This window comes from Xiphias gladius, chromosome 19, assembly GCF_016859285.1.
Source record: "Xiphias gladius isolate SHS-SW01 ecotype Sanya breed wild chromosome 19, ASM1685928v1, whole genome shotgun sequence".
Taxonomy (NCBI): domain Eukaryota; kingdom Metazoa; phylum Chordata; class Actinopteri; order Istiophoriformes; family Xiphiidae; genus Xiphias; species Xiphias gladius.
The window spans coordinates 5,992,477-6,005,660 of NC_053418.1; the positions used below are offsets into that span (position 1 = coordinate 5,992,477).

Sequence of the window (13,184 nt, forward strand, 5' to 3'; positions counted from 1 at the left end):
CGCGACCTCGCCGCTCCGCTGACCACCCGCCTCCTCCGGCCCGATGTCCCGTGTCAAGAGCGCGCCGGCCCTGGCGCGGGCGGCGGCGGCGGCGGCGGCAGTTCCCGGTAAGTGGCTGCTCTCCGGCCGACGACTCCGGTGCACCGCCGCCTCGACACCGACCGAGACGGAGCGGCGGGACGGCGGCGGCGGCGGCGCTCGACCCGACCCGGCGCGGAGAGGGGGCAGAGACGGCGAGGTCTCGGTGGACTTTGACCGGACCCAGGAGGCGTACAGAAGCAAAGACTCGCTGGAGCTGCTCAGAAGTTTGCTGGTTTTCAAACTCTGCTCCTATAACTTCCTGGTTGATAAGAATAAAGAGGTAATGAGGTGTAGCCCTACGTGCAGACCGACCATTATCCGCGGAGACGGTTGGGCAGGGTTACCACATTTTGTCCCGGTTGATCTTGACGGGAGTCACTATATTAAAGTTTACCGCGCTCGTCTACTCCAGGTGGGACATTTCCACGCGGCACAGACGGGGGCAAAGTTGGGGGGGGGGGGGGTTGTCTACATCAAAGCAGAAGCGGGTGTGAGAACAGAACGTACCGCAGGCCAGAGGCCACCATCTGTGTGGCCGACATGGCCCCCGCGTTCAGACAGAGACGTTTTATTTGCGAGATATAATTGGACTTGAGACGCCATCAGTTGTGTTCGCGGTAAACGACCCCAGTCAGCAGTGTCAAGCTGGAACCACATACCGTTTGGAAGACCTACTGTATACAGTCCTCCGGCTTGAAACCATAGGCCCAAGTATTTGGGCCCCGCGCTGAAGGATAACACCCATCTCAAATGACAACCTGTTTTTACAAGCATTCAGTCCTTGTTACTTTACCTCTACGGGGGCAGCAGGTACTTAACCTTTACAGCAGTGTAATGTTATTACACGGCGTGGGCCTCCATAGGGCACAAGGCGCACTCCGCATGAATAAAAAGGCTGTTTCTTTCAGGCCACTGTTGTGGTGCATCGGGCTGCAGTAGCTTTGACAGACTTGCAGCCCCTCAGGTTCATTTTTCTATCCCCCCACACACACTTATGCACCCTCAGTGAATCAGCCGGAAGCTGGTTGTGTAGTCGTGAAAACAAGTGGCAACTTCGACTGCGAAGCAGTGATCTCATCTGGCATTTCTCTGGTTTTCACCTCAGCTGCAACGGTTACTTCTTTGCCCCCCGTTTTAGTTGTAGTTGTGTGTAGCTCATAGCTCGGGGTTAAGAACATGATTTGCATTCCTTAGCTTATGAAAGATCAACTTGCTGCTTTTTGTCTTTCTCCCGTAGTCTGTCAGGTGAACCCGGGGCCTTCAAAACCTTCCTAGACACGGTCTCTCTTCTCTGGGACATTATGAATCAAATAAACTAGGCCGAATAATACGTAGAATTCATTAGGATTATCAGTTAGAAATTACAGGCGCAAGTGATCATATTTTCCTCTTCCTTCCTGTGCAGATAATGGATCTAGGCAAGAAGATCCTCGGCCCGAGAGGCTTCGACCTGCTCATGAAGATGACATTTTATGGCCAGTTTGTGGCCGGCGAGGACCACAGGGCCATCGGGCCGCTGATCCGGAAGAACCAGGCCTTTGGCGTTGGTTCCGTTCTGGACTACGGTGTCGAGGAGGACATCGGCCAGGACGAGGCGGAACAGAAAGAGCCGAGGGAGTATGAAAGCTGCGGCATTGCCATGCAGTACAGTAGATATTACGGACAAAAAAAGATGCTTCTGGGCCTGTGTTGTCAGTGTTTCAAGGGATTTTTTCAACAGTTAGAATAAAAGTACAGAGGAATCATGGGTATTAACAAAAACTAATATCAAAGTGCAAATATCAAGAGTAAAAACTAGTGTTGCACAACTCAATACTCTCCTCCTGTTTCATGCCAAAAATGAATTAATATTTATAACAACCAGGAAGTGAACACTGTTTACGACATGATTTGTCGGCTCGGTCACGGCCCCCTGTTCTCCATTGGGCGGCCGGAGAGAATTTCTCACTTGTTAGGAATCCTGTCACATGCGGAGCACAAGACAGTGTGGCCATCTGATCTGTGAGCCGATGTAAACTTGGATGACGGTCCAAAACCTTACGCAAGCAGCCTCTGTAGGCAGCAGCAGCAGCAATGTTAGTTAAGTTTGGCTGTGGGCATTCATGCATTTTGAGTAATTAGGCCAATCTCGGAGTCTAGAATAAAAATGTGGACATTTTGGCCCATTTAGGAGTTGCCTCACAGTCGAGTAAGTGAATAAAATTCCTAAAGTGAATATATTTGATGTTCATTTCAGTGATGTGAAAGAGACAAGTGCACTTGTCAGATTTACTTAGCATAAGTAAAATACTCAGCCGGAAAAGTCTGACCTTTCAGATCTCACAACGGCTCTAGCTCTATAAACTCCCGATGCCGTGAATAAACAAGGCCGTTAGGAAGTATTTAAGTGTCTGGTGTTTAAGTCCGTGGATGCAGAGTGACAGCTGACTGCAATGTCATCTTAGGCCAAACAGAATACCTTCTATTATTGTTTGATAGAGTTATCACATGCTGTAAGGCTATAAAGCTCCCAGGCAAGCCCCTTTGCTATGATTTGCTATGTAGGTTTTTTTTTTATTTTTTATTTTTTACCATATCACTGGTAACAAGATATCACTGCTTTGTCTTGGGGATGCCCGCCTGGAAAGATCAAGAGAGGTGTCAAACCCTGGCCTAGAAAGCTTTTGTTTGGGTAAAAAAAATACACCTTCAAACCGTCAAGGGTGGAGGACGAGGCACATTAAGCCAGCTTGATCTCAGACGGCAGCGTTCGACGGGCACTCCAATGATCCGTGGAGATAGTAACAGCAACATTAGTCAGTTCCTTGCAACAGGAACAGAAGAAAGTCCTGGCTTGACGGCGACAGCATGACACGCACAATCCCGGCCTTCAGATTCATAGGCCGTACTAAAAAATATGCATTTTACCGTTTGGATTTGACGAATGCAGGCTTTTGAGGATGGCTTCTGGCATTTTTGTGACAAAGCTGCCTATAACCAATATTTTGTGCCAGTAGTCATATTCACGACTGAAGAATTTTTGGCAGTGCAACGTAGAAAATTGCTGAAATCAAATTTATATCACTGGACACGTAAACCACTGGGCCCAGTACTAACAACAGGGACGTCAGCCATAGCTATTCAATGCTACTCAGATCTCTGAGATTGCTTTCTGTTTTTTAGAGGTGCAACTACCATTCTTTTCATTATCGAATGAAATATCAAATATTATATTTGATAATATTTTAAATAAAATATTTAATATTAAATAAAATGTGTTTAAGACAGTACGATCTGTGTAAAGTGGATCCAATTGCAGTTTCATCCACGTTTCTACAGTAAAAGTGCCCGCCACACGGCACGTAACGTTAAAAGAAGATAACTCCCTTTAGTTTTCACTGTCTTTGAAGCCCACTGACGTCTCTGAAATCCTGCGTGCTTGCTGTTCAGTCATCTGTTTAGTTACACGAGCTCCCCGGTGCCTTATGAAGAGAGGGGGGGAATAGGTCAAGTGTGGAGTGACGCTACAGCTGAACCTCTCCGTAGGGTCAGCAGGCTGACGGCAGGACAGTTCAGCATACATAGGGTCACTAAACACAGCGTTAGCCTCTGGCATGCCGCTGCCACAAAACGTTCACGGAAAGAATCCCAGGTCCTAAATTCAACCCAGCAATGCTTGACATTTTGCTGAAATTATGATGCAATTGAATTTCTAAAATTGCCCAAACACAGGGCACATTAACTTATTTGATCCTTTTCTATTCCCTCTAATTTAGCTCATGTGTATCTGCGGCAGAGGCGGAGAGCATAGGTAAGCTGCCTTGTTTTGTTCCCATTTTGTGGACAGAGTATATGATGTAATTAGAAGTAATAGGCACGCAAATTTGTTTTCACCTCCAGGCAAGGACCACGGAGAGAAAAAATATAAAGCGCACAAAGAGTTTGGGGACCGTCGTGGGGGAGTGACAGGAGCCCGCACGTATTTCTACGCCGACGAGGCCAAATGTGACAAGAATATGGAAACCTTCATCAAATGCATCAAAGCATCTGGTAAGGGAACAGAAACTAAACTACATCAGTAATGCAACTTTACAAAATGTCTGTTTTGGCACGTTGTGTTAAGTTGTAACTCTATACTGGCTCATATGCATTACTCAGGTGTTTTCTACCAAATGTTGCAAATATTTCCGTCCCTCAACCAATGGACATGTGGTCCAGCTCCATAATCCACTCTATTTATTACATGCAGCACTGTCCTTAAACATGCATTTAGCATCATGTCTGTTTGACCTGTAGGTGGGAGTTCGATGGACGGTTTTTCCGCCGTCAAAATGACCGCGCTAGGACGACCTCAGTTTCTGGTAGGCGCTAAGGGGCAGTTAAAGGGGCAATGCAGCAGTTTAGTTTATACTCTTGTGTACTCCTGTGATGAAGGTGTGACAGACTGGTGTCCTGTTTTTTTTTTTCAAAAGCTTAAATTCTCAGAGGTGCTGGTGAAATGGCAGCGATTTTTCACCTTCCTGGCATCACAGCAGGGCAAAGATGGCATGGAAGCCTTAGAGCAGAGGCTGGAGCTGAAACAACTACAGGTAGAGTTTTTTTTTTTTCCTCCTCCGCTTCATTTCTGATGTTTAATTATAGTGATACATTACGTGCCACGTTATCTGTACACTTCTGTGACACACACGCAGTGTGTGAGGATATTGTTACAGGTGTTGCTACGGTGTCTGAAGCGCAGTACTGTGGATCTTTATATCTATCTAGGAATTCTTGACCAAACTGGGTGCAAAAGGTGACTTCTATGGCTGGTTTACTGGCAGGAAAGAGGAAACCTCAGGGTAAGCAAGAACACAGACAACCACAATAGACAGCAAATACCTCTGCTGCAGCGGTACGACAATGTCACTGTTGCACATGGGGAAGTATTTCTTTACGTTCAAGGCAAATTAGAGGAAAATTCATTCAATGAAAAATGATGATGAAAAACACAAATTGTGTCCTAATGGATTGCAATGGATTTTACAGTGGTTATAGTAGACATACATGTAATCAATAAATCACATAAGAATCACCACTATTTTTCCAGCATGCAAAACTAAATACACATTTAATCATATTTATTCTTGATTTATTCATTGTCATGGTTTATTTTACAGTACGCACATCATTGCTGTTTAAAGGCAAATTATTTGCTGAGAATAAGATCACATATGACTTTTTCTTATTTTACTGCTGGAATTTATTAGCCAAATTCAGATTTTGCCGCATAATTACAATGACGGTAGAGATGGGACAACAGTCAGCATTTTCGGTAGTTTATAAGTCATCTGATGAAAAAGTAAAGAAAATTGTAATATTTTGTATTTACCACCATTTTATTACTGCTATTTTTAAAATTCTTCTTCAAGGACATGCGTCGCTACAGAGTGACTAGAGAAATAAATGAATACCGGTAATATTTTGGAGTCAGCAATATACTGGTGCCGTAATACCTCTCTGCCCTCTGCCCTGACAGAACCATTGACGTGATCGACTGGAACAGCCTAATAGATGCCAGAACAAAGGTATCGGACCTCCTGGTTGTCCCAAACGTAAAGGTGAGTAGAATAACCCACCGAAAGAAAGTGGCAATTACTCCGATGAAATGCAGCTAAAAAAAACCATCCTTAATCTTTAAATATGATTCGAGACCCAAATTCCCCGGAGACGATAATTGACTTGCTACTTGCTTTTCCAAATTTGACGTGTGTACAATTTACAGCCGGCCGGAGATTTGAAGTAACAAGCGGCACCGGATTTCAACCAGAATGATGGATAGTGGGGATGTTAATATAGATACTGGCCAATATTGGGTCAGGGTTAATCACATGTCTGTAAAATATGGGCAGGTTACCCTCAGCATGTCTGTTGCCCTTGGACTCAGGACAGCTGAAGGGTGGATGAAGTAAGAAGCACTAATGGGTGTCATGCCGTGCGATATTGGGTTCGTTAGCATCTCACGGTGTTTATTCTGCTGGGTTGTTTACTCAGCAAGGTGAGCTGGAGCCTCTGCTGGAGAAATTCACTATGGAGGAGGAGAAACAAATGAAGAGGATGTTACAGCGTGTGGACATCTTAGCCAAGGTAATCTCGCATAAACTACGGCATACGTACTGATCACTGTAGGCAAATACAGTGCACACACAATTAGCAGAAAATGCATTTGTTGTCAATAAGCAAGGATCAAGGATGACACGTTTTCAACATGCCGGCATGCTACAACATACATAACCTCACTAATATGGATAGATCTCAGTACAAATGTGTTGTTAGCTGTTGTGTAAAACCCATGTTATGTAAGAGAGCCATTTTGAATACACGCAGCCATTGCAGTGCTGCTAACCGCTTTTAAGAATGAGCACAATAACAAATCTAGAGTATCAGTGGTATTAAGAAATAGTTAAAAAGTCCCAATTTATGTGTAGACAGAACCACTGATCACATTTGTTTACTTAAAGAAAACCACTACTTTTTCATGAACTTAAGAATCATAATCACTGTTAGGTGATATTATACTAAATTAATGGGATCTTTCACGTCCCAGCATGCCCTAGACAATGGCGTTCGCTTGATGGTGGACGCGGAGCAAAGCTACTTCCAGCCGGCCATCAGCAGACTGACGTTAGAAATGCAGAGGATCTACAACAGAGGAAGGCCTGTCATCTTCAACACGTACCAATGCTACCTAAAGGTAAAACCCGAAGCACTTGATCCAGATGAACCTTTGCCAAAGCGCGAGTCATCTTGATTTTTGTCCTGCAGGAGGCCTACGACAACATAACCGTGGACGTAGAAGTGTCACGGCGTGAGGGCTGGAATTTTGCTGCCAAGCTGGTGCGTGGGGCCTACATGTATCAGGAGCGAGAGAGGGCCGTAGAAATGGGTTATGAGGACCCTATAAACCCGGATTATGAGTCCACCAATCGAATGTACCACAGGTAGGAGTCAAGACTTTTTATTCTTTGCTTCTTAACCACTGACGACCGTCCAAATCTGCACTTGCAAAGTTCGATCTTTTTTTTGCCAAGCCAAGCTCTCCTTTTTTCATATTCACACTGAAGCTGTTTGCTATTAATATAGCCTCTTGCTACTGGATAGCGAACGGCTCAGAGTTAAGTTTCTCCCCCCACTTGTGCCACTCCCGTGTGGTTCACGAATTTAAACCGGCCACCTCATAGGCACAAATCCGCCTCAAATTGAGAGCACAGGGATTTCATTTTAGGGAAGTGGTCCTTCCTGGAGTTTCTGGGTCACCCTGTTGAGTCGTCCTTGTGCAAGTTACAGAAACCTTGCAGCCTTGGGCGTGCGGTGTTGTAACAAGTTTTTCGGCTTTCCGACGTTGAGGCAAGCTTAAAGAGATCGCCCTGTGGAGATCAGTGTGTTTTGCACAAAACGAGGAAAAGGTCAGCCTCCTCGAGCTTTTGATTAGAATTTGAGGTAAACAGTAATATAGGACAGACGCGAAGCTTGGCCGAAGCAGCACAGCATGAGGAGGGATTCAGAATTTGCAGATGGTTGTAACGTACATGCGTATTAACACAGCTACGCTAGGAAATCAGAATCCAGAGGTCCTCCCAGAATAGATTGGTAAGATTTCTGATAAATTATTTTACTGTTTAGATGTGTAAAGGTAGTCCTGCACCATACAACAAATCTTACATGCCAAAGAGAAAGATTTACATGGATGAGTAATGAAAACAAGGTAAGCCACAATATGCATGCAATGTACTATATCCTATACAGTTTAAAATTTTATAGTCAGTAGTTTAGTAGAAAGCAATTGCGGCATTTCCCATTTAACAGCCAAGACGTTCACAATCACGTCTTCCTTGTGTGTGTTTGCATGTGTCCGTGCTTGTGTCAGGTGTCTGGATTATGTGCTGGATGAGATTGCACTCAACAGAAACAATACCAACGTAATGGTTGCTTCTCATAATGAAGACACAGTGAAACACACCTTAAAGAGGTAACGGTTTCAACTCTATCCAATCACACTGTTGAAAACACGACTGACTTTTTTATACAGCTTTGCATCTCTGTAAACCAAGTTATTTTTATCTCTCTCTCTCGCTCTCTCATTCAGAATGAATGAGCTGGGTCTCTTTCCCACAGAGAACAAGGTGTACTTCGGTCAACTACTGGGCATGTGCGATCAGATCAGCTTCCCATTGGGTGAGAAAATTCTGCGCAACCACACAATGACTATGCACGGATCTCTCCTGCCCTACATAAGGCTGTCGGTTTGACAGTTTCAGTCCAGGCTCTACAGAATCAGTATTTGCCATCCCTCTCTGTAACTCTCAGCTGCGCCTCCTAATACCCTTGAGTCACACAGGTACCCCACAGACCGCATGAAGCGCATGAAGCGCACACAAGGACGTCAGTCTGGGGCCCATAATGTGACATATGAACTAAGACAACTCAGTATTGACAAGCTGTCTTAACGAAGTGCTGCTGTCACCACTTTATTTGTCAGTCAAAGACAGACACGGCAGCATCGGGCAGTTGTGTTTCAATGTCAGGGCTAAAGCTGAAACCGCCTTGACCAGTATTGATGTCAACAGGCACTCGTGTTTCTTTTTTGTTTTCTCGAGGGATAGAGCAGTCACTGCTGCGTCTTTTTTCTTTTTTAATAAAAAGGTGCCATTTTCGGTTTTCACGATTTGCTGTGGTTGAGGATGTTCTTTTCACGACCTTGTTTTATTTCATCATGTCTGATGCTTCGGCAGTAATTGTGGATTGGTTAAAAAAGAGACGGAGTAAAGAGCAAGCCCTGGCAAAACAGTCCGAGTACGTAAGCCTAACTGGCTGACAACAGCAGCTCTTCTAATTCCAATGCAGCAAACCGAGGATGTCTGTGGAAATACTGAACACTTGCCTGATAAGAAGGATTGAGGCAATCATTCAGTGAGGGGAGCCACGTCCAGTTATGATGTGCTCTCTGGGGTTTGTCCTTGATAACCTGTATAAAAGATGTTTTTTTCTGAAATTGCAACACTTGAAATTGGCTGAATCAATCAAAAACAAAATTACATTTTAACACCTTCATTAAGTCAAAGAGAGAAATAGTCTGATTTGTCTATGTTTATCCTCTCCATCCATGCCGTTGTACAAAGACCCTTTTTCTCTTGTTGTCTCCCATCCCATGCACCTCATCCCGCAGGCCAGGCAGGCTTCCCCGTCTATAAGTATGTCCCCTATGGGCCGGTGAATGAGGTGATGCCCTACCTGTCCCGGAGAGCCCAGGAGAACAGGGGCTTCATGAAGGGCGCCCAAAAGGAGAGGGAGCTGCTCTGGAAGGAGCTGAAACGCAGACTTGCCTCTGGGGAGCTTCTCTACAGACCGGTGTACTGAAAACACAGGAGAGGAGACAGAGCAGGGAGTGTGTCAATGTGTCGAGTTTTTTTTTATCTCCTCTGGTTGACGGCTGCTGCTGTGGCTGTCTGTTCTGTCTCTCCCTCAGTACAGCTCTGCTGGGATGTGAATCTCCTGTTTCTACCCTGTCTCGGAGTTTCCTTGCTGATGAACTGTGTCTGCGTTCATCCCTTTTTCTGTCTTCCCGCTGTTGTTTTTCCCCATTTCTTGCCCCCCCCCCCTTCTGTTCTGCTGATGTTACCCACCTTCACCCCCTATCCTTACTTATATGAACTGTCCATGTTCTCTCTATTTCTTTCCTTATCTACCTCTGCATCCATAAGCAACCACCACTTTGTCCCTCCGTTTTCTATAGAACTCTGGTATCTATCAATTGGGCATCTTTACTGCTCCGAAAGGACTCCCTAAAATGTCAACGAGACTGGGGCGGGCGTCTGTTTTTATCACCCTATTTATCTTAGAGAGGGACAGCAATAATAAAAATAACAGGCTTGATTTAAAAGGAAGTAAAGGAAACATCAATATTCCCCTGCTGTATTATGTTTTTTTGACTCTGGGAATGCCACGCAGTACCCCAAGGAGGCTTTTCTCTACTCCATATTTGTGTGCTTTGTTTGAGGTTGTACTGCTGGTTTGGAAATGATGCCTGTTTATGAATCAATATAAAATCGTAATGGTTCCTCACAGCACATCCCTCTTCTTCTAAGAGTGCAGTGTTTTTTGTTATTGTATGTACCGAAGCAAGCTATAGAATATTCTCGGTCACTGAGGTGTTACAAGGGAACACACTGTTTTGATTCAGTGAGTGAATCTCCTTTTAATACAGATGCCTGCGTGTCTGGCAGGCTGTTGGTTTTTTGGGGTTTTTTTTTTTTCCGTGACATAGATGATATGCAAGGGGATAATAAGTAAGAGGGTTGCCTTTTGGTCTTATTACATTTTGACAGGTTAAAACTGTGTAACTCCTATCTTTGATGATGTAAATGTGTTTGATGCCGGCTATCCTATATGTTGGTTTTACATTTCTCACTTTATGGACCCGTGAAATTGCTCGAGTAAATAACTATGTACTGTATGAATAGCAAAAGTGTACATAAAAATGTAGTTAAAAGAGGGACTGGATGTTACTGACTGCAGTATTGTAGCTGTGAGCTGTTTGTACAGCTTGGGTTGTTTTGGGTTTGTTTGATTATTGATACACAATTAGTTTTTCAGTCGGAGGGTAACCAAGCTCCATGATAATTATGGCCTAGTCATTTTTATGAGAGCAGCCAGTGCTCTGTAGACCATCATTTAATTACCCATGATGTTACGCTCAGTACAGATCACAGAAATTGGGTGCATGAATCATTACTTAGAAGAAACTTTAGTGGTTGTTAAGTTTTACTGAGGCAAAGCGCCACAGAGCTGTCACTGCAGCTGTATTCTATCGGTTTAATTAAGAATCAAGTCTACTTTTGATGTAAGATGTGCCTTCGGGTATACATTTGCCAATAAATCCCTTCTTACACGGCGCTGGAGTTTTCCTGGTTAGATTCATCTGCAAAGATGATTTAGAGGACACATTATATTGTGGAAAATTCTACACAAGTTCCACAAGTCAGTCAAAAGCAGCATGGGCTCAGCATATTCTTTGGGACTTATCAGCATTTCTCCCCACATTAAAGCACACAGGCTTGTAATGGAGTCAGCTGAGACTAATTTACTTTATGGAATGAATGTTGACATTGTATTATTCAAGTCGTGAAGGACGGCATACGTAACCGATTTCTCTGGGCTCCTTTGCCGTTGGCGCCACATGTTCTGACGTCTGGGATTGTTTGTTTGACTGTGCCCTTGGCTTTGTGATTTCAGTGGGACCACACAGCGGTCGGGTGCTTTCCAAAGTACTGCGACGTATGCTGTGACAGGCCCTGATTCGAAAACATACTGAGCATTGTTTTCCAGGTTTCCCAGTATGAAAATATTTGTTTTTACTGAAACACAATGGACAGATTGGCTCGCTGCCGCATCCCGGTGGCCATTTAATCTCTAATCGGCATTTGTGTGCCAATAGATGAACTGACAATGAGGAGTACGATGGCTTTGAGCTGGCCAGTGGTATTGTGCATTTTTATCTTTTGACAGCAAATTGAGAGATTAGTGGCTCACAGTGCACAAAACAGAAAACGAGGCCTGGGCGCATGCAACTGAATGGCTGTAATCACACCCACAGTATGAGGTGGTGTTAAAAACTTTGTTTCACTCCAGGAGGGCTGAAAAAGGTCAAAAATCATTTCGCGATATACAGCAGAAGACCTCTTCCCGCTACAGTTTCGAGGGAATTTCAATCTGCCAGCACAATGTTTTCCATGTAGCCCCCGCCTAAACATTCACAGCAGTGATTTGAGTCCGTCAGTGTACTCTTATATGTGACTGTGGCAACGGTAGTAGTATTCCCTCATTAACTGCCTGCTGACTTGACTTTCGACTCCTATTCGACTTCAACGCCAACAGGAGATACCATTTTAGCTGCTTTTCCAGTTTTGATCATCACACGGTGTATTCTGCGAGACAAAAAGGTTTCGCTGACCTGCTTAAGTCGTTTGGTCCCTCTGTACAAAATTGAACTTGAATGCAACGGAGGTAGGATGAAAGTGCCGAAAGGAGACCTTCGACAATAGACAGCAGACTTTCCTGACATTGCAACATCGTCTCTGCACGGCCATCCAGAATGACAAGCACAGTGTAACTCAGTATACTGGCATCAGGGAAAATGCTGCAGGACATGTCAATATTTTATAGCAACATCTGAGGCTAACATGGCTCAGATTGCTAACAAGGAGAAAGGATTGTCAACTTTCTGCAAGACACTGACATTTCCCTGGTAATATAATTGGCATGACTTTATAATAAAAGGCACACAGTAAAAAGTAATTACCTAAGAGCAACTGTGGCACAAACCCGAATGTAAGTGCTAATTAATAAATATCCCACAAATAGAAACCGAATAATTGGAAATACCAAAGTCTATATTCTATAGTCGACATATGGTTAGGAATAGTTTGACATTTTGGGAAACACACATATTTGCTTTGTTGAGAGATGCAAACGTTGATACCGCTCGCATGTCTGTGCAATCAATATGCAGCTTAACAAGACTCCAGGAAGTCAGTGCGCCCGGCCACGAAATAGTCTAGGACATAACCCCCAGTATAACAAGGAAACAAGACAGTAAAACAACCCCCCCCCCGTCCTCAAAAAAAAGGAAGGGAAAAAAAATGAAACGAGATGTAACCTGGTGAGTAGTGTACTTTAGAGGTGCCGGTAGGCAGATTTTGTTATTGCTACCACAGCTGAGTTAGCTGTTTCCTCCTGTTTCCAGTCTTTGAGCTGACCCAAGCCAACCGGCCGGCTGCTGCCGGAAGCTTCGTATCTACCCGTCAAACTATTCCCCCAGTGATACCGTGTGTTACATGAGACAGATCGCTAGAGACTAACTAACTAACTAAAACTTGATGAGGAACATTCGGTCACTCCCATTAAAAAGGTATTTATGAGCATTTCCCTGTTTTTTCTTTCTTTTTTCAATGCATTTATCTCTAAAATTATTTATTCATGTAGACTAGTTCGGTTTCACTGTGTTCTGTGTGTAGAAGGGGTCAGGTCTAAATTAAGCTGTAGCCCGAAGCTGAAGCAGCTTTGACTGTTTTGCACATGACGAAAGCGAC

At 44.2% G+C, this 13,184-nt stretch overlaps 1 protein-coding gene across 1 annotated transcript; it reads left to right on the forward strand.

The window, feature by feature from the left end:
- Window positions 1–255: 255 nt before the first annotated feature.
- On the forward strand, window positions 256–12,444 carry prodhb (proline dehydrogenase (oxidase) 1b). The gene is made up of 14 exons (XM_040154529.1): window positions 256–361; window positions 1,487–1,698; window positions 3,837–3,871; window positions 3,961–4,110; window positions 4,357–4,421; window positions 4,533–4,649; window positions 4,825–4,898; window positions 5,576–5,657; window positions 6,091–6,183; window positions 6,644–6,790; window positions 6,862–7,037; window positions 7,964–8,065; window positions 8,183–8,271; window positions 9,263–12,444. The coding sequence occupies exons 2-14, from the start codon at window positions 1,490–1,492 to the stop codon at window positions 9,451–9,453; spliced, it is 1,530 nt and encodes a 509-aa protein (XP_040010463.1). The 5' UTR covers window positions 256–361; window positions 1,487–1,489; the 3' UTR covers window positions 9,454–12,444.
- The last annotated feature ends 740 nt before the right edge of the window (window positions 12,445–13,184 follow it).

Coding starts and splice junctions, on each gene's coding strand:
- prodhb (XM_040154529.1), top strand. CDS start 1,490: ATGGATCTAGGCAAGAAGATCCTCGGCCCGAGAGGCTTCGACCTGCTC. Junction 3,872..3,960: donor GGCAGAGGCGGAGAGCATAG/GTAAGCTGCCTT, acceptor TTTCACCTCCAG/GCAAGGACCACGGAGAGAAA. Junction 4,899..5,575: donor AGGAAAGAGGAAACCTCAGG/GTAAGCAAGAAC, acceptor CTGCCCTGACAG/AACCATTGACGTGATCGACT.